The sequence below is a fragment of the Muntiacus reevesi genome, chromosome 14 (genome assembly GCF_963930625.1).
Source record: "Muntiacus reevesi chromosome 14, mMunRee1.1, whole genome shotgun sequence".
In the NCBI taxonomy this organism is placed as follows: Eukaryota; Metazoa; Chordata; class Mammalia; order Artiodactyla; family Cervidae; genus Muntiacus; species Muntiacus reevesi.
The window spans coordinates 32,387,155-32,408,339 of record NC_089262.1 but is presented as its reverse complement, the minus strand read 5'-3'; the positions used below and the strand labels follow the sequence as shown (position 1 = coordinate 32,408,339).

Below are 21,185 nucleotides of genomic sequence, written 5' to 3'. Positions count from 1 at the left end.
TCTCCCAAGAATGTTGATATTTAAAAAAATATATATTTATTAGCATTATGGCATTTCTTTAATCCAAAGGTTTAGCTATTATTAAAAAGCTAAGATTTAATATATGTGAAACTACAGTGAAAATAATATATGAAGTAGGATTGCTGTTTTGGTTTTTAAAATTTTTATTGCAGTTAGTTGATTTACAATGTTGTATTAGTTTCAGGATTACTCTTAAGTAATGACATTATGGTGTTTATTTGATTGTTTTCCTTTTTGTTTTTATTTTTTTAATTAATTAATTTATTTTTTAAAAATATGGAACGTTCACGAATTTGCGTGTCATCCTTGCGCAGGGGCCATGCTAATCTTCTCTGTATCATTTCAATTTTAGTATATGTGCTGCTGAAGTGAGCACTCCTTTTTGTTTTTAATCCAGGTTTAGATTTATTACATCCAAATTAATGTTTAGTGTTGAAATTGTCCCTGAAAGTCCATGTTCCAAGGAATCACTTTCAAAATTGCCTTCTCTTTTAGTTTATTAAGCTTCTAGTTTATGTAAAACCAGGTATGTTACTTCCACCTCAGTCTAGTCTTGATCCTGGCTTGTAGGAAAGTGAAGTAAAGGAAATAAGGAAAAGGAAAGTAAATAAGGAAAGTAAATAAGGCATAGTCACTACTCTCAAGGAGCTTAGAATCTAATAAAAGAAGATAGATGTGTGCACCAAAAATATGCCAGCCCTATTGACCAGGGTGGGGCGGGGAGAGAGACGGGAGGGGGAGATGGCTTCTCAAGGAGGAGGGCATAGGTCACACTCGTGTGTTTTAAAGGTTCCCCCAAATTCTGATACTGGTCCCCTCTCAGCCCCAGCCTTTCCACACTGGTAGGTAAGAATTTGTCTTTTACATTGTGCATGGCAGGCATCTGATAAATGTTTATTTGGTGGCTGTTTTTGTGCTCTCATTTTTAGATTCAGACAGAAATACAATCACATTCATATAATAATAATGGAATAATTATTAATAATTGTCGCCCAAGCTAGGGAGGCAATTTCAAACAAAGAATTCAAAAATTGGTTGATCAAACTCAATAAACATATAGTCTTCCAAGGTGACTACTTTAAGGAAATAGAACTGATTTAAACGAAAGGTTTGGCATATTAGTTTAAAATGTTCTCATCCTATTATGATGCACACATAAATCCAGAGATTTTTTTACTTGCTCATTTTAGTTTAGGTAAATGGCCTGTAGGCCTGGAAGAAGCTGAGGGGCACTGTGGACACACCAAACAGGTGCCTTAAAAATATGGGTTCAAGTCCATGGTCTGGATTTGAAAGTCTCTGCATTTCTCTGGTCCTCATTCCTCATCTTTAAAATGAAAGATTTTGACTTCTTCAGATAAATACCCCAAATTGGACTTTGTGGATTGTGTGGTGAACCTGTTTTTCTTTTTTGAGGAACTTCCATACTGTTTTCCATAGTGGCTGCACCCGTTTACTTCCCACCAGCGGTGCACAAGGGTTCCCTTTTCTCCACATACTTGTCTGTCTTTTTAATAATCTGTCTGGCATATGATAGCTCATTGTGGTTTTGATTTGCATTTCCTAGATGATTTGTGATGTTGACCATCTTTTCATAAGTCCACTGGCTATTTGTATGCTATCTTTGGGAAAAATATCTGTTCATGTCTATGCCCAATTTTAAATTGGTTTGTTTTTTTGATATTAGCTGTATGAGTTCTGTTAGTATTTTAGTTATTACTCCCTTTTCAGAGAGAGTATTTGCAAATATTTCCCCCCAGTCTGTAGGTTGCCTTTCTGTTTTGTTGTTGGTTTCCTTGACTGTGCAAAAACTTTCTGGTTTGTTGTAGTCTCTGTTTATTTTTGTTGTTGTTACACTTGCCTGAGGAGGCAGATCCAAAAATATATTGCTGAGACCAGTGTCAGAGAGCCTATTGCCTAAGTTTTCTTCTAGGGGTTTTACAGCGTCCGGTCTTACATTTAAGTCTTTATCAGGTGGTTGGATGGTGTCACCAACTCATTGGACATGAGTGTGAGCAGACTCAGAGATAGTGGAGAACAGGGAGGCCTGGTGTGCTGCCATCCATGGGGTCGCAAAGAGTCAGACACAACTTAGGAACTGAAAAACAGCAACAGACTGTTTTGAGTGTATTTTGTGTATGGTGTAAGAAAACGGTCCCGTTTCCTTCTTTTAAATGTAGCTGTTTAGTTTCCCCAGCACTTTCTGCTGAAAAGACTATCTGAAACACAAAAGAGAAACAGACTCATTGACACAGCGAATAAACCAGTGGTTGCCAGAAGAGAGGTGGGTGGGAGATGGGTGAAATAAGTGAAGGGGATTAAGAGGTACAAATGACCAATTATAAAAATAAGTCAGTGATATAATGTACAGCACAGGGAGAATAGTGAATAATGTGTAGCTCTATATGGTGAGTAGTGTATAAAAATATTGAATTACTGTAGTATACATCTGAAGCTAATATAACACTGTAAGTCAATTATACTTCAGTTAAAAAATAAGTAAAATAAAGGTGAACTGTGTAAATAAAAGAGAAAGTTTTGTCTTGATGGCAGTTAACATTCCTCCCCATTCTAAAATTTGTGATGTAGTTTTCCTGAGCTTCTTAAAAGGTTAAGTTGGTTAAGATACAAAGTAAGTAAAAATTTACTCCTTTTTAAAAAACCTCACCATTTAACTCATATTGGATTCAACCATATTCTTTCACCTTTCATATTTGCATCCTTTCAATGCAAATATGAAAAAACCTATGTAAAATTATTTATGGTATTTTGAAATAATCAAACTATAAAACTTGTAACCGTTATTTTGTGGTATATGTTTTTCTATAGGTTGAACCTGTGGGTCCCATTGAACTGTCTTCTGGCCCTGAATCGGAAAAAACATTCCCTTCAAAAACCATTAGCATTTCTGAAGAAGGTTTGTGAGGGGTCTGGGGTGGGACTGAAGCCTTTCTTTGGAAGGATAAGTATTGCCTTTTGGGTGTGCCAGAAATAGTCTTCTTATGTGAGCTGAAGCCATCGGTCCCCTTATTTTAGGTGAGGATTAGTTTTGTGGAAACATAATTGGCTCCCACCTCAGGCCATTTCCTGAGAAACTGATGCTATAACCTTCTCTGGCCTTTGCACCAGAATGAGGCAGTGTGGGCTGGACCTTAGTTCTGTGACTCCACACCACTGGCTGCAAAAGCGCTGAGAATTACACAGATCTTGTGCTGAGATGGTGGTCTGTCTGTGGTCATCAGAGGAGCCAGAACCTGAAGTTCAGGTTCAGTGGCCTGGCAATGGTGAAGTTATTAAGCTTTTGCATTTCTTATTTTAAGAATGAGAATTTGGGTATTTTTTAAAATGTCTACCATATCTATGGTTGTTAATATCTATATTCTCTCTTTCATTTAGTCTAGTAAGCAGTTTAATGCATTTTGCCAGAAAACAAGGTTTGGATTATTGATTCTCTCTATTGTTTCTTAATGTTCTTTTTCACAAATTTCTACTCTTAGCTTTAATATTTCTTCTGCTCTTGGAGGCGTACTTTGTGGGATTTTTCCTAACTTCATACTTTGTTTTTTTCTAATGAATGCATTTGAGGCTGGACATGTTTCTTCAAGGACCCAGATAAGGGTGCTGCTGTTATATCTTTTGGTAATATTCAATTTATATTCAGATTTCTTCCTCAGCTCGTAAACAGACTTTTTAGCTTCCAAATATTATGTGCCTTGGGCTTTATTTTTGTAATTTATTTCCATTTTCATTGTATTGTGATTAGATGGGTGTATGATAATATCATTCTTCAGTTTACTTCAGTTTGGTTGCTCATTCATGTCCAATTCTTTGCAACCCCATGGACTGCAGCACACCAGGGTTCCCTGTACGTCAGCACCTCCTGGAGCTTGCTCAAACACATGTCCATCAAGTCGGTGATGCCATCCAACCATCTCATCCTCTGCCATCCCCTTCTCTTCCTGCCTTCAATCTTTCCCAGCATCAGGGTCTTTTCAAATGAGTCAGTTCTTTGCATCAGGTGGCCAAAGTATTGAAGCTTTAGCATCAGTCCTTCCAATGAATATCACTCTTAGATATTTGTTAAAATTTCCCTTGAGGCTTAGAATATATAGTCAGTTTTTGTAAATATTCTGTTTATTTGAAAAGAATGAGCATCTTCTGTTTATGTAGGAGATGTGTGTGTGTATAGTCACATATGCATATATCATAGTCAAACTTCTAAATTATACTGTTCAGAAGGGCGCATTAAAAATTACCTACAATGATTTGGAATTGTTTATTTCTCTTTGTAATTCTGTTAAATGTTTCTTTATGTACTTGTTTTGTTGTTGTTGTTCAGTCACCAGGTCATGTCCGACTCTTTGCCGCCCCATGGACTGCAGCATGCCAGGCAGCCCTGTCCTTCTCCACCCAGAGTTAGCTCAGACTCATGGCCGTTGAGTTGATGATGCTGTCTAACCATCTCATCCTCTGTCATCCTCTTTGCCTCCTGCTTTCAATCTTTCCTAGTATCAGGGTCTTTTCTAACAAGTCAGCTCTTCGCATCAGGTGGCCAAAGTTTTGGAGCTTCAGCTTCAGCATTAGTCCTTTCAGTGAATATTCAGGGTTGATTTCATTTCGGATTGACTGGTTTGATCTCCTTGCTTTCCAAGGAACTCTCAAAGAGTCTTCTCCAGCACCATGGTCAAAAGAGTCAATTCTTTGGCACTCAGCCTTCTTATATGGTCCAACTCTCACATTCATCCATGACTGCTGGAAAAGCGATTGCTTTGACTATACAGACCTTTGCCATCAAAGTGATGTCTCTGCTTTTTAATATGCTGTCCAGCTTTCTCATCACCCCACTCCACTACTCTTGCCTGGAAAATCCCATGGACACACGAGCCTGGTAGGCTGCAGTCCACGGGGTCCTGAAGAGTCGGACACGACTGAGCGACCTCACTTTCACTTTTCACTTTAATGCTTTGGAGAAGGAAATGGCAACCCACTCCAGTGTTCTTGCCTGGAGAATCCCAGGGACGGCAGAGCCTGGTGGGCTGCTGTCTATGGGATCACACAGAGTTGGCCACGACTGAAGTGACTTAGCAGCAGCTTTCTCATAGCTTTTCTTCTAAGGAACAAGCATCTTTTAATTTCATGACTGCAGTCACCATCTGCAGTAATTTTGGAGCCCCCCAAAATAAAGTCTCTTACTGTTTCCATTTTTTCTCCATCTATTTGCCATGAAGTGATGGGACCAGTTGCCATGATCTTAGTTTTCTGGATGTTGAGTTGTAAGCCAACTTTTTCACTCTCCACTTTCAGTTTCATCAAGAGGCTCTTCAGTTCTTATTTGCTTTCTGCCATAAGGGTGGTGTCATCTGCATATCTGAGGTTATTGATATTTCTCCCGGCAATATTGATTCCAGCTTGTGCTTCATCCAGCCTGACATTTCGCATGATGCATTCTGCATATAAGTTAAATAAGCAGGGTGACAATATACAGCCTTGATACACTTCTTTCCCAATTTGGAACCAGTCTGTTGTTCCATGTACAGTTCTAACTGTTGCTTCTTAACCTGCATACAGGTTTCTCAGGAGACAGGTAAGGTGGTCTGGTATTCCTATCTCTTTAAGAGTTCTCCACAGTTTGTTGTGATCCACACAGTCAAAGACTTTAGTGTGGTCAGTGAAGCAGAAATAGATATTTTCCTGGAATTCCCTTGCTTTTTCTATGATCCAGTGAACGTTGACAATTCAATCTCTGGTTCCTCTGCATTTTCTAAATCCAGCTTATACATCTGGAAGTTCTCAGTTCATGTACTGTTGAAGCCTGGCTTGAAGGATTTTGAGAATTAGCTTCCTAGCATGTGAGATGAGTACAACAGTTTGGTAGTTGGGACATTCTTTGGGATTGCCTTTCTTTGGGATTGGAATAATAACCTTTTTCAGTCCTGTGGCCACTGCTGGCTTTTCAAAATTTGTTCACATATTGAGTACATTGCTTTAACAGTATCAGCTTTTAGGATTTGAAATATCTCAGCTGGAATTCCATTACCTCCACTAGTTTTGTTTGTATTAATGCTTCCTAAGGTCCATTTAACTTCACACTCCAGGATGTCTGGCTCTAGGTGAGTGACCACAGGCATTGTGGTAATTCAGGTCATTAAGACCTTTTTTGTACAGTTCTTCTGGGTATTCTTTGCACCTCTTCTTAATCTCTTCTGCTTCTGTTAGGTCCTTACAATTTCTGTACTTTATCATGACCATCCTTGCATGAAATGTTCCCTTGGTATCTCCAGTTTTCTTGAAGAGATCTCTAGTTTTTCCCATTCAGTTGTTTTCTGTTATTTCTTTGCGTTGTTCACTTAAAAAGGCTTTCTTATCTTTCCTTGCTGTTCTTTGGAACTCTGCAGTCAATTGGGTATATATTATGTGGTTCAGACTATGGGTATATCTTATGTAGTTTAGGCTATGTTATAAAATAAATATAGTTAATGATGATTACTTTTGTTGAATTTTATCTGTTTATCATTAAGTTTACAGCCTTGATGTACTCCTTTCCCAATTTGGAACCAGTCTGTTTTTCCATGTTCAGTTCTAACTGTTGCTTCTTGACTGCATACAGATTTCTCAGGAGGCAGGTCAGGTGGTCTGGAATTCCCATCTCTTTAAGAATTTTCCACAGTGTGTTGTGATCCACACAGTCAAAGGCTTTAGCATAGTCAGTAAAGCAGAAGTAGATGTTTTTCTGAAACTCTTTTGCTTTTTCTATGATCCAACAGGTGTTGGCAATTTGATCTCTGGTTCCTCTGCCTTTTCTAAATCCAGCTTGAGCATCTGGAAGTTCACAGTTCACGGCTTGGAGAAGTTTGAGCATTACTTTGCTAGCACGTGAGATGAGTGCAATTGTGTGGTAGTTTGAGCATTCTTTAGCATTGCCTTTCTTTGGGATTGGAATGAAAACTGACCTTTTCCAGTCCTGTGGGCACTGCTGAGTTTTCCAAATTTGCTGGCATATTGAGTGCAGCACTTTCACAGCATCATCCTTTAGAATTTGAAATAGCTCAACTGGAATTCCATCACCTCCACTAACTTTGTTCGTAGTGATTCCTAAGGCCCACATGACATTGCATTACAGGATATCTGGCTCCAGGTGAGTGATGTACCATCGTGGTTATCTGGGTCATGATGATCTTTTTTGAATAGTACTTCTGTGTGTTCTTGCCACCTCTTTTTAATATCTTCTACTTTTGTTAGGTCCATACCATTTCTGTCCTTTATTGAGCCCATCTTTGCATGAAATATTCCCTTGGTATCTCTAATTTTCTTGAGGAGATCTCTAGTCTTTCTCATTTTATTGTTTTCCTCTATTTCTTCGTTTTGATCACTGAGGAAGGCTTTCTTATCTCTCCTTGCTATTCTTTGGAACTCTGCATTCAAATGGATATATCTTTCCTTTTCCTCTTTGCCTTTAGCTTCTCTTCTTTTCTCAGCAATTTGTAAGACCTCCTCAGACAACCATTTTGCCTTTTTTGCATTTCTTTTTCTTGGGAATGGTCTTCTTGATCACTGCCTCCTGTACAGTGTCATGAACCTCCATCCATAGTTCTTCAGGTACTCTATCAGATCTAGTCCCTTGAATCTATTTGTCACTTCTACTGTATAATTGTAAGGGATTTGATTTAGGTCATACCTGAATGGTCTAGTGGTTTTCCCTACTTTCTTCAATTTAAGTCTGAATTTGGTAATAAGGAGTTCATGATCTGAGCCACAGTCAGCTCCCAGTCTTGTTTTTGCTGACTGTATAGAGCTGCTCCATCTTTGACTGCAAAGAATATTATCAATCTGATTTTGGTATTGACCATCTGGTGATGTCCATGTGTAGAGTCTTCCCTTGTGTTGTTGGAAGAGGGTGTTTGCTATGACCAGTGTGTTCTCTTGGCAAAACTGTTAGCCTTTGACCTGCTTCATTTTGTACTCCAAGGCCAGATTTGCCTGATACTCCAGGTATCTTTTGACTTCCTACTTTTGCATTCCAGTTCCCTATAATGAAAGAACACCTTTTTGGGGTGTTAGTTCTAGAAGGTCTTGTAGGTTTTCATAGAACTGTTCAACTTCAGCTTCTTCAGCATTACTGGTCGGGGCATAGACTTGGATTACTGTGATATTGAATGGTTTGCCTTGGAAATGAACAGAGATCATTCTGTTGTTTTTGAGATTGCATCCAAGTACTGCATTTCAGACTCTTTGTTGACTATGATGGCTACTCCATTTCTTCTGAGGGATTCTTGCCCACAGTAGCAGATATAATGGTCATCTGAGTTAAATTCACCCATTCCAAAAAGTTGGCTTAAAACTCAGCATTCAGAAAACTGGTATCATGGTATCTGGCCCCATCACTTCATGGCAAATTGATGGGGAAACAATGGAAACAGTGAGAGACTTTATTTTGGGGGGCTCCAAAATCACTGCAGACGGTGACTGCAGCCATGAAATTAAAAGACACTTGCTCCTTGGAAGAAAAGTTACAACCACCCTAGACAGCATATTAAAAAGCAGAGATATTACTTTGCCAACAAAGGTCCGTCTAGTCAAAGCTCTGGTTTTTCCAGTAGTCATGTATGGATGTGAACGTTGGACTGTAAGGAAAACTGAGCACTGAAAAATTGATGCTTTTGAACTATGGTGCTGGAGAAGATTCTTGAGAGCCCTTTGGACTGCAAGGATATCCAACCAGTCAATGCTAAAGGAAATGGGTCTTGGATATTCATTGGAAGGTCTGATGTTGAAGCTGAAAGTCCAATACTTTGGCCACCTGATGTGAAGAACTGACTCATTTGAAAAGACCCTGATGTTGGGAAAGATTGAGGTCAGGAGGAGAACAGGATGACAGAGGATGAGATGGTTGGATGGCATCACTGACTCGATGGACATGAGTTTAAGTAAGTTCCAGGAGCTGGTGATGGACAGGGAAGCCTGGCATGCTGCAGTCCATGGAGTCGAAAAGAGTCGGACACGACTGAGTGAAATATCATTAAGTAATGACTGTCTTTATTCTCAATGTTGTTTAGACTCAAAGTCAGTTCTGTTTAATAGGTCCATTTCTGTTTTCTTTTGCCTGGTATATCTTTTATGATGCTTTTTATTAAAAATTTTAATGGTAAATTTCAGGCATATTTCAGTAGAAGACAGAATAGTGTAATTAACCTTCATGTATGCAACAATCACCTTTTACAAGTATCAACTCATGGTCAATCTTGTTTTATATATCCCACCCACTCTTTCTACCCTTTCCTGAATTATTTTAAAGCAAATTCCAGACAACACATTATTTTATCCATAAATATTTTAACATTCTCTAAAAGACAGGTCTTTTTAAAAAATAATAACAACATTATCACCTCTTTTTTTTAAAAAAGTGATGATATTGTCATGTACCTAATAAGTGTTCAACTATTTCCAGTTGGCTCATTTTAAAAGATAGTTTATTTGGTCTAGTGGAGTCCAGATAAGGTCCATACATGGCATTTGGTTGATGGCTTATAATTCTAATTTCCTATTTTTTCTCTTTTTCCCCTTCTAGTTTATTTGTTGAAGAAACTTGGTTGTTTGTCCTGAAGTAATTTTCAGGGTCTACATTTTGTTAATTGAGTCTCTATGGTGTCATTTACATGTTCCTCTGTTCCCTTTATTTCCTGTCATTAGACATCCCTTTACTTTCAAGATGAGTGACTGTGCTATAGATGTGTTCAGCAAATATGGCTAGATTTCATTCTTCTAAATAATTACATAGTTGTGTTTTAAGCGTAAGATATAAGCAGCTATTGTAGTTACTGATACATTTTTGCTTACTTCTATTATCTTATTTTGTGCTTCCTATTTACTCTATCTTTTGATTACTTTTTGTCCTTTTTTCTTTCCTTCAATTTGATTGAGTTTTCTGTATCCACTCTTTCCCCCTCTATTCATTCAGAAATTATACATTCTGTTTTTATTCCCTTAGGGCATATTCTGAGATTTTCAACATTCAGAATTGAGTGTTGAAATGAATATGTTTACCTCACAAGCAGCATAAGGTCTTACGTTGGAGCTTTTAGCACTGGTATTCCCAGGTGGCTCGGTGGTCAGGAATCCGCCTGCTAATAAGGGGACACTGGAGCTGCAGGTTCAACCCTCGGTCAGGAAGACCCCCTGGAGGAGGAAAGGCCAACCCACTCTAGTATTGCTGCCTGGAAGATTTCTTGGACAGAGGAGCCTGGCGTGCTGCAGTCCATGGGTTTGCAAAGATTTGCACACAACTCTGCACACATACACACATGCCTCTTCACATCTCTGATATTGTTTTCTAATGTTTTAGATCTGTACCTTGTTTTTATTTATATGTCTTCTGTACTAATTTGAATTTATCATCATCTTCGCCAGTTTATTTCCCCTCAGTTGCTTCTTTTTTTCAAAGAAATTGTAAACTGAATGACGTACATATGTAAAAAATAAATATATTAGACAAAAACACAAGTTTCATCAAATAATACTCGTCGTTATTCCCCAAGGTGCAGTCTGGCATTTTCTCTTTTGTGCTGTTATTGCCCAGAGTTGCTCCTTGCATCCACTTCTTTGAGGACTGTTTCCTTCTTCCTTACTTTATTAGTTATTTCAGCTAGAGTCTGTTAGCAAATTCTCCCAGTCTTTGAAAATAGTTGTAATTTTACTACAATTTGTGAGTTATGGCTTATAGCCAAGGTCAGAATTCTAGGTTGCTGCTTATTTTCCCTCAGTCTTTTAAGATATTATTCCATTTTCCATTGACATTTCTAATTGCTGAGTTTATAATACCCACTTGATGTCTAATTGCTGTTCTTTTATCTCTGATCACTTTTACAGCTTTCGTCTTTCTTTTTGGTTTATTTTGCATTTTGAAATGGTGTATTTAGGTGTATAATTCTTTTTATTTATTCTATATGGGAGTAGGAATGGTTCGTTAATTTCCAGTGCTAACACTGGGAAGTTTTATATGCTTTCTTTTGGAGTGTTGCTTCCTCCCCATTCTTTCTGTTCCTTTCTCTAAAGCAGTTGTTAGAGGCATGTTGGAACTTCTCAGGTCCTACCTTTTCTCTCTCAGTGATGTGCTCCAGGATATTTCCTCAGAACTCTTTCTGTTGGTTTACTAATTCTCTCTACTGCTGTGTCTTCTTTGCTGTAGGACTTTAATTTTGGTGACTACATTCTTAATGTCCAGAAGGTTTATTTCTTTTTCACTTCTATCTGTTCTTTGGACGTACTCTGTCCTTTTCTTTTATTGTTGTTTCTATACCTTATTTTATCAGTTTAATCATCTTAGTAATATTTTATGCCCTTTCAGATTATTTTATTTCATGTGTGCATGTTTTCAGTTGTCGGATGTGTATACCGACTCTCTGGGTTGCTGATGCCTTTGTGTGAGTTGTAATTTTTTACACTGAGCTTATTTAGGGGGGTAGTTCTGTTAGGTTGTGTATGTTTTTCTTTGGCAGGATTTTGCTGTTTTCTTCTTGCTGTTACTGAAGTAGAAGAAAATGGGGGCAAGTTTTTATCATCATTTTCTTGGCTTGGAGTTTCTGTACCACACAGATAGTATAAACTCAGACCCCACACCTGCCTGTAGTAGAGCAAGGCAGCGGTGGGTGTCTGTTTTCTCAGAGTTAACTTTTATTTTTTTCCCATCCACTACCCAGGGAGATAAAAAAGTTTGCTATTTCTCTAGGGCAGAATTTTTTTATCCCCACTTTATGGACAGAACTGTCCTTCAGCATTCTCAGTTCCTCTCACTGTGTCTGCAGGAACCACATCTCCTGTTCCTCCTTGGACTATACTAGCAGCATTGTCTATTTAGTGCCCAGATTTGAATTCCTTTTTATTTTATGACACCAGGAGACTTACTTTATTTACAAGTTTGATTGGTTGTGTATGATTTTTTTTTAATTTACCATTTCTTCTGTGTTTTATACAGGTAATGGACCTATTCACTGCAGCTCCATCTGTCGTGTTTTCTGAAATTGATAATAAATTTAGTAGTAGATAATAAATTTTCTTACTATGAGAGAGTTTAAGCTTTAAATACTATATTAAATTATTTTATTATGCAGTAAGAAAGTTATCAGAATAATGTCTTTTCCCTGTGATTTTTTTCCCCATTATTTTCTTTTTATTGTAATACATGCTCTGGATTAATGCACTTCCTGACCTATGTGAATAAAGAAGATCAGAGGGACAAAGAAGAGATTTCAGTAATGGAAACTTACCCTAGCCAGAAAACCTATGCGCTTCCTTCAGCTCATTCAGCCGTCAGCCTTTACAGTGACCGGAATGTGGCTTCTCTTGGTATTGTTCTTAACTCTTTTTCCTTTACTCTTATTTTCCAAGATACTGTAATGAAGAGTACTTACTTTACTGGGAATATAGTTGTGAAGGATTTGTGAAGCCATTGCAATATTCATAAGTTTCAGGGAAAAGAAAGTTAAAAATTGTGCTATTTACATGAAGAACTACATTATCGTGTCACTTTCATAAGATACACTACACGATGTGTCATATCTCTGTGTAACTCAGGCTCCTCTGTCATGGGATTTTCCAGGCAAGCACACTAGAGCAGTTGCCATGCCCTCCTCCAGGGGATCTTCCCGACCCAGGGGTCAAACCCAAGTCTCTTTCATCTCCTGCATTGGCAGACAGTTCTTTACCACTAGCGCCACCTGGGAAGCCCCGTTAAATACGTAGCCACTGAAACATTAGAGTATTACACCAGTATATTATAATACTATACTATTTAATTTTTATAAAAATTGAGAAATTAAAACTCTGCCAATTTTAAGAGTTTTGATTTGGAAACAAAATAATGACTGTGACTTATTGGGCCTCTTCCACATGCCAGACATCACTGTTTTATGTGTGTTGATCCCGGTGTAAGCCTGACCTGTGATCTACCTGCCATTATTCTCCCATTTTACAGTTGAGAATATTCAGGCTTAGAGAAATTCAGGGCCATTGTTCATTCTATTTCTTTTAGAACTGACAGTTAAAAACGCTATTCCTTAGTCCTAAGTGATATTTTGTGTCATAATAATAGCAGAGCATACTACCTATCACAATTGGAACTCTTAACTGTGGCCTTGAAACCTTTTTTGCCCTCAGATACTTATGGTCAATAAGGATGATTTTATTGAATGTTTGCAATATGTTTTATTACCATTATTAAAGTAATATAAGCAGTTAAAAATGCTACTTTTAAATGGCATTGCTGTTATTTAAATAAAAACTATTAAGCTGGTTTTAAGCTTTATATTTTTTCTCTAAACTATTTCTAGATTCTGTTCATATTTCAGTCATCATCATATAGGGATAATCATTTTTATTCACTGAGTTGTGAAGATTAATTACTGTATATAAAGCATTTAGCTGAGAATCTGTTTGATCCCTGTAGGTTCTCGGTCACTGGTATCTTTCCTCTTTCCTCTTATGAAAGGGAAAATTGGGAAATGAAGTTAGAGGCCTTAGTGGATTCTGATTGTATCTGAGAAGTTTAAACTCCTTTTTGTACTTGGGAATCGCTGACAAATTTTGAGCAGGAGAGATTTGGAAGACTAAGATGGAGGCCTAGGCCAGTTAGTGAACTTTTAAATTAATGTGAGCTGGGCAGTGATGAGGGTCTGGGCAGTGTTGTGGGAAAGGAGAAAAGAAATGAGACATTCTGAATAGGCAGCTGATGATACTGACTAAGTGGATGGCATGGGTGGAAAAGGAGAACGCAAATGGCTGGTTAGCATTGTCAGACTAAGAGCAAGGATATCACCAGGTCTTAATGTCAAACTGTAGAGAACCTTCAACCAGATGTAGTGTTTAAGGTGATATTCATATCATATTTAGGACCTAGCTTTTGATAAGCAAATGTAGCTTGCTGAGAGGTTTAGGCTTAAAAAACAGAAGTAAGAACCTTTTCCCTAATTATATAGTTAATACTGATGGCAAATGGGGAAATGCTCAGGACCAGCCTGAGAAATATCACCCATCAGCGAGCAGGAGGAGCCCACCCCATCCAGTGAGGGAAGTGGATGAGCAGCCTCTGGTGAAGGGACTTTAAAGAAAAAATGAATCGCTAACAGTTTCACAGACCACCAGAAAGTCAAGAAAGAAGATTGAGTTTTTTTGAGGACTTTAAGACCTATCGGTGTAGGAGGTATTTCTAATAAGTGAAGTTGATGATCAGGCTGAGTGTCACTGTTTGGCATTTTTTTAAAAAGGAATTGTGACTATCAAGGAATGAAGCTGATCTGTTGTGTTTGTTAGTAACTTATAAAGGCCATCCCAAATAAAAAAATCCAAAGATGGTTTGAATATGAAGGATAGAATCTTCCTACATAACTACTTTTAATAGTTGTTATTTGACTATTAACACTTTTCTGCCTTTATCAAAATCATTTCCATAAAATGATTCATTTCTTAGATCTTTTATATCTGATTAGTCTATACTTAGGGCTTCCCTGGTATCAGAGTGGTAGAGAATCGGCCTGCCACTGCAGTAGATGCAGGTTTGATCCCTGGGTCAGGAAGATTCCCAGGAGAAGGAAATGGCAACCCACTCCAGTTTTCTTGCCTGGGAAATCCCATGGACAGAGGAGCCTGGGGGGTTTACAGTTCTTGGGGCCAGACATGACTTAGCAACTATATAAACAAGACTATACTTATACCATTATATGAAGAACGCACAAATGACCAGACTCAGAGACCAAAGATAATGTGAAATTCTTGATATGAGGATTAAAAAACAAAAAATGTGCTTAAGAAAGCAAAATTATTTAATATTAAAAACATGTGGCTGTCTCAGTCATAGAGGCAAGGTGGGTTTATCTTAGTATAAGAAAATCTTTTTTTTTTTTTGTTAAGAAAATCTTAAGGAAATGTTTTCGAGAAGAGATGTCAGGACACTTTTCTCTGTGTTAACTCAGTTCTCTTTGAGGGTTAAACACAGAAAGCTGAAAGGCTATGTTTTGCTTTAAAGACATGTTATTATTACTGGACAAGGCTTAAAAATCATCCTCTGGGTCATGTTCTTCCATGTAAAGGCTTTTGGGATTAAATTAGATGTTTTCTAAAAAGTATTCCTTTCACATCATCAAAAGATTTTTTGTTTTCTTTTCTTTTTAGTAAATCACACTCCAGTATTCTAAACCGTGTGTATGAAGCAAAGTAGATTATACCTCCTAACATGCATTGTTCAGAGTACTCTGGATAGACAAGTAATCTTAAAATGTGGACACTATTCACCACCAAATGGAGGTTTAAAAATATTTCAGTTTCTGAACATATAGTTTCTAGATCAGGCTAATAATTTAAAATAGAAAAAAATAACTGACCTGAAATTTTAATTGATAGTAATGTTTCTTTTTTTTTAAGGTGTGAATAACAGTGATGAATTATTTGAAAGGTAACTATCTTAGTTCATAGTTTTACTTGCAGTTAGGTACAAATCATATGTCCTGGATATTTTGTTGTTCTTATGTATGTAAACTTTACACTATATATTTTTTGTGGATTAAAGGAATGTAATTCCCATTGGGAATGGGATCTTTTAAGAAACTTACGATTGTTATGTTGTATCTCTCTTACTGTTTTAGAGTAGGTAGTTAAAGTATTTGCTGTATTTTCTTTTACTACATATATATTAAATTGCAATAGGCAGGACAGATTAGAAGCTGTCTTCTAGGCCTTACGTTTGCTCCTTTGAGAGTACATATGAAGTTGTCAATTACTGACGATTAGGCTTTTCCAGTGAGGATTAATGAGATTAAAGCAATATAATGAAATTAGTTATATGCTTATCATTTTTTGTGTTCATTTATGCTCTTGGAGAGCATAGTTTTAAACGCTCATTTTTGCTTAATATAAGTAAGTTGTGGACACTGATTTATATTTCTCATATTGCATTTGGGAATGAAGGGTTTCGGTAGATCCACTCCAGATGAGTGAACTGACTGATATTGCAGACATTATCAATGACCTTATAACAAAAGATGGAGTTTCCAGTGAAGAGCTTGGCCTAACAGAGCAACAGGCTAGGAGCATCTCCAGGTAATCATTGAATAATTCATTTTTAACCTCTTTAAAATGTTTATGATTCAAGAGTATTAAAAAAAACGACCATTTTTGGTGATTTTTAAGGAAACAGATTGAGAGCTTACATAGATACTTTTTCTCTGTTAATAGACTTTGTGATGTTTATGTGTCATTCCCCGCCTTCCTCCAACAGTCATAGACTGGCTTCCGTAGCTAATACAGCACATCTGTATCCTGAGTTTTCTGACGGTCTCATCGCTCTGAGTAAAACATAAATATAATCCTGTTTCTTCTTAAAGTAACTAATAATTTAGTTCCAGTACTTTACCCTAGACATGAACCTTTAGAATACATTTTAAAAGCTTTTCTTGGAACATGATGTTACAGTGTTTTTCCTTGTTGCCTTTCCTGGGCCATGAACTGGTTTTTGATAGAATAAAGGCTGCCTCTTCTACTGATGCTTCTTTGGGATACATACACCTTTTGGCTTATTGATACATTGGGGGTTGGTTGGAGAGGGTACTCTCTGCCTGGCACATCCCAAGAGTCCAGACTCCCAGAAGAAAAGCAGGTGTCTAGTATAAAACTACATCGTCTCTGTCCTTAACCCATCTTCATGTTAGGATGGCGTCTTCTTCCCGTGCTGGGTGTTTTGAGTTGGCCCCGAATTGCTGTCTCACACCACCTGTTTTCTTGTGCCACTGTTAGTACTGTTTGTGTAGAAGCCAGGATGGGATTAGATGTACAAAAGCTGTATTGAGAAAATGCCCATGAGGAAGAAAATCAGAAGTGAGGCCTGTGGAGGAGAGAAGGCCGACTCAGTTAAGTCCAGAGTACAGTGTGGTTCTAGGAAAGCTTCAGCTGGGTCAGTGGTGAGACTTTAAGCCAGAGTCAACTTCAGAGGAGTCCTGTCTCTTATAGGTCGGGGCCAGCCACAGCATCCCTGTCATGCTCCTCATTAGCTCAGGTTGGACCCTGGGAAGTACAGCCTGGGCAGGAACCTGAGGCTAGATCTGGATCCAGGAGGGCTGCAGTTTAGAAGTCATCTCTGTGTTAAAAGTTTTGGAAGTGACTGAGATGGTCCAGGAATAGATCAATGAAGAAATCCAAAACAGAACTTTTAAAAACATTCATATTGGTGGTGAGCAGAGAAGAAGGGTGCCCAGTATAAGAGGCTGTATTGTGTTTTGAGAGTGAGAAAAAGACCCAGGTGAGAGAGTTTAAAGCAGAAAGGAGAAGCCAGTTACACCAGATACTATAGAGAAGTCCAGTAGGATGAAGACTGAAGAGGCTCTTGGTGACCTGAGATTGTTGTCAGTGGATTTCAGGGGACAGGTTGGAGCAAATTGACTGGACATCATAAGCAGATGACTCTTAAAGATGGGGCAGAATCTTCCCAAAGAAATGGTATTTCTCTGTTGGAATATAATCGCTTCACTTTTGTTAGTTTCTTCTGTACAGCAACATGAATCAGCCATGAAAGTGAAAGCCACTCAGTTGTGTCTGACTCTTTGTGACCCTGTGGACCGTAGCCTACCAGGCTCCTCTGTCCATGGAATTCTCCAGGCCAGAATACTGGAGTGGGTAGCCATTCCCTTCTCCAGGGGATCGTCCCAACCCAGAGACTGAACCCAGGTCTCCCACATTGCAGACGGATTCTTCACCATCTGAGCCGCCAGGAAAACCCAAAAGAATTCTGGAGTGGGATGCCATGCCCTCCTCCAGGGGATCTTCCCAACCCAGGAATTGAACCCAGGTTTCCTGCATTGCAGGCGGATTCTTTACTGTCTGAGCCACCAGGAAAGCCCACATGTATGCATATATTCGCTCTCTCTGAGCCTCCCTCCCACCCCATCCCCACCCCCACCCCCGATCCACCTCTCTGAACCATCCCAGATCACTGAGCTGAGCTCCCGGTGCGGTGCGGAGTTTCCACCAGCTATCCGACTTACACATGCTAGTGTGTATATATCAGTGCTACCTTCTCAATTCATCTTAACCTCTCCTTCCCCGCCTGTGTCCCGAAGTCCCTTCTCTCCATCTGTACCTCTGTTCCTGACCTGCAAATATGTTCATCAGCACCGTTTTTCTAGACTTCACATATATTCATTAATACACAATACTTGTTTTTCTCTTTCTGACTTACTGTGTATGACAAGGCTCTGGATTCATTCACATCACTACAACTGACTCAGTTCCATTCCTTTGTATGACTGAGTAATACCCCATTGTATGTATGTACCGTATCTTCTGTATCCATTCACCTATCAGTGGACATTCAAGTTGCTTCCATGTCCTGGCAATTGTAAAGAGTGCCACAGTGGAAACTGGAGTACACGTATTATCTCCATAACAAATTTAAAATCAAGTGATGCACTGCTGGTTAAATTTCTCAGGATTCAACATCCCTCTGGTAGACGTCCACAAAGAACAGAGAAGGAGAGAAGAGAGATTCAAGTCTGGATGAAAAGAAAACGAAAAGAAAGAATGGCAGAGTACTTAAATCAGCTGGCAGAGAAGAGAGGACAAGAACATGATCCTTTCTGCCCCAGGAATGACCCAGTAAGTCTGCAGTATCAAGGGTAATGTATACAGAATATGTATAACTTTTTCCTGGCAGGTATTTGAGAGAAGGATGAACATAATTTGGAATCATTTATTATTTGATAGAAAAGTCAGCATTCTACTTAAGTCAGGGAAAATTAAGAAATTACCTTAACAAAATGTAGCAAGGGACTACAAACCATGTTTTATTCAATTGTCTTAAAATATTTTTTCTCCCTGAGGCTAATTATGGTTCTAACATTTTAACCATTGAATGAAGAGATCAAGGGACTGGGTAACCAACTGAAGTCACTCCCTTAATTTTCAGTGAAAAGTCAGCTACAGTTGAACAACTTGACTATGTATGTAGTAAAGGCATTTTAAAAATCAATTTTCTCTCTGTAAGTTGTCTACAAAAGAATCCTTTTTAAAGTATGATCCAGTCATGTACCGACAGAACAGTGGCACTTCTGTGTGTGTTTCAGCTTTCCTTTAAACTGTCAACATTTGTTTACTGAATCCTGACTATGGATATCACCATAGCTAGGTCAGAAGTGTTTTTCTTCAGAAGATGAAATGAGGCAGTATTACTTTGATGATTACATAGCTATGAAAGTCACATTTACGTTACATTTGGATTATAGTATATCTTTTACTTTGTAATCTGAAATAAATATACTTCATTTTTTTCACCATCATTAGGGAAAAACATTTTATAAAATAAGTGAATCTTCCAAGTAAGATTGTCACATTTAAGCACCAAATGTGCAAAAGTAGGTGAACTATTACTGAATGTCATTTATTTACCTGTGTCTGGAGAGAGCATGCTGACATTAGATAACATTTCGTTGATAGCTCTGGAGACATGATAATGACCTTCAGAGCTACTTGAAGACCAGAATCTTACAGTGCATGTGTATATGTGTATTCTTCCACCCCATGTAGGGTCAGTTCCCATATCACCCTCCCATCAGCCAAACAGATACCCCAGACGGTTAGAATTATATCCAAATTTAGAATAAATTAACTCTGAGGGTGTTGGGACTGTTTCGTTCATAGACTTTGTGACATCTCCTTCAGTATTGCAGGTAAATGTTTAGTTTCTATTTGGGTAAAGGTATGGAACTAGCAAGGGATTAATGTAATTTAAAATTTTCATTTTTATCAGAAATCAATAAAATATTACATTTATCATTGACTACTATATAGGACCTTGAGAAGTGAACTTACTTCTTTGTGTACGTTTTTATATACACAGTTGTCCCTGTGAAAGGATTTACCCTCATTATTAATTCAACAGTAACTCTTAATGTTTTGGAATAAGACATATTTATAGCTGATGTTGGCCAGTTTACCTTGTGTTGCATGCATTTTGAAGCGTTTACAAGTCACAATAAACCTACTGTAGTAAGTTTCTGGTAAACATTTTAAAACATTAAAATAATGGTTTTGAGTGTCTCACCCATTTCTGCTTTTATCAGCCAAGCTCTTGGTGAGATTAATCATAAGACAGAGTACAGAATATAGGTGTCTCCATCCTTAAATGTTCCTATTTTCCATTTTAAGTTGCAGCTGATAAGGATCTCTCCTTTTGAGAAAATATATGAATTTAGCTGCTAAAATAGATTTTGTATTCTATTTATTAAATTGGATTTTATTTTAATTACATGATGTGTTAACATTTTCATGTTTTGGGCTGGAGTAGGAAGCTTAATCAAATATGACAATGTTTTATACTGTTCCCAAAATAGCAAAATTATATTTTAACTTCCTATTAAAATTTATTAGTGGGATTTTCATGTTTTCCATGAATTGTAATGGTTTAATTATTTGAACTGAATGGTAATGAACTAACTGGTTATTTCTTGTGCAGTTTTATATGACTTCAAGGGAAATCAGGCTGAGACAAAAGATGAAGCATGAAAAAGACAGGTGAGTTTGATAGTTAAATGCTGATCATTCTCTCACTCACTTGAGATCATAGATAATGCCTTAGGCCTTCTAGTTTTCACAGTAGTCCCTTTTTGTTGATAAATAGAAAAGTATGGGATATAACTGTAGGGAAAATAATCCTTTTTAGGAATTTGCTTTCAAATATTGTTTATTCCATTCAATTTTTATAACTTATTTCTGAAATCCCTCTCCCTCTCCCAATCCAAATATGTGTGTGCATTTCTTAGGTACCCAACAGGTGCCTTTAATAATACCTCCTAATGGTTTTCAGAAATCTGACATTTGAATTTGCATTGAACTTCATTGAAGAAAATCAGTACTAGGTGGTCTTCAAACACTGTGTTCCCTCTAGAAATATGAAGTGAAAGGGACTCTCTTCCTAATGGTATTTAATTTTTTATTTTAAAGATTGCTCCTCTCTGACCACTACAGTCGTCGTCTCTCACAGGCGTACACTCTGATGAATGAACTGTTATCTGAATCAGTACAGCTTCCAGCCGCTGCTCAGAAGCCATTGCCTAACAAACCCAGGAAAGCTCCGATTCCCAGAAGGCAACGCTCCCCTTCTCCAAGAGGGTAAGACGAGGTTTGGCATGTCA

General features: G+C 37.9%; 1 protein-coding gene and 1 non-coding gene across 12 annotated transcripts in view; one reads left to right on the top strand and one right to left on the bottom strand.

The window, feature by feature from the left end:
* CPLANE1 (ciliogenesis and planar polarity effector complex subunit 1) overlaps positions 1-21,185 on the top strand; it is a 104,809-nt gene that overhangs the window by 68,539 nt on the left and 15,085 nt on the right. For 10 of the 11 annotated variants that reach the window (XR_010658983.1, XM_065905212.1, XM_065905209.1 and 7 more), the window contains 7 exons: positions 2,851-2,938; positions 12,238-12,360; positions 15,430-15,460; positions 15,973-16,104; positions 18,486-18,651; positions 20,507-20,565; positions 20,995-21,162. Coding sequence is in view for 10 of the 11 variants with exons in the window: in XM_065905212.1 (XP_065761284.1) it covers positions 2,851-2,938; positions 12,238-12,360; positions 15,430-15,460; positions 15,973-16,104; positions 18,486-18,651; positions 20,507-20,565; positions 20,995-21,162 (767 nt within the window). In the remaining variant the exon portion in view is untranslated. The remainder of the gene's footprint in view (positions 1-2,850; positions 2,939-12,237; positions 12,361-15,429; positions 15,461-15,972; positions 16,105-18,485; positions 18,652-20,506; positions 20,566-20,994; positions 21,163-21,185) is intronic. The other variant, XM_065905208.1, reaches the window with a different exon arrangement.
* On the bottom strand, positions 292-397 carry LOC136146759 (U6 spliceosomal RNA). The gene has a single exon (XR_010659048.1). It is a non-coding gene; the product is annotated as a U6 spliceosomal RNA (small nuclear RNA).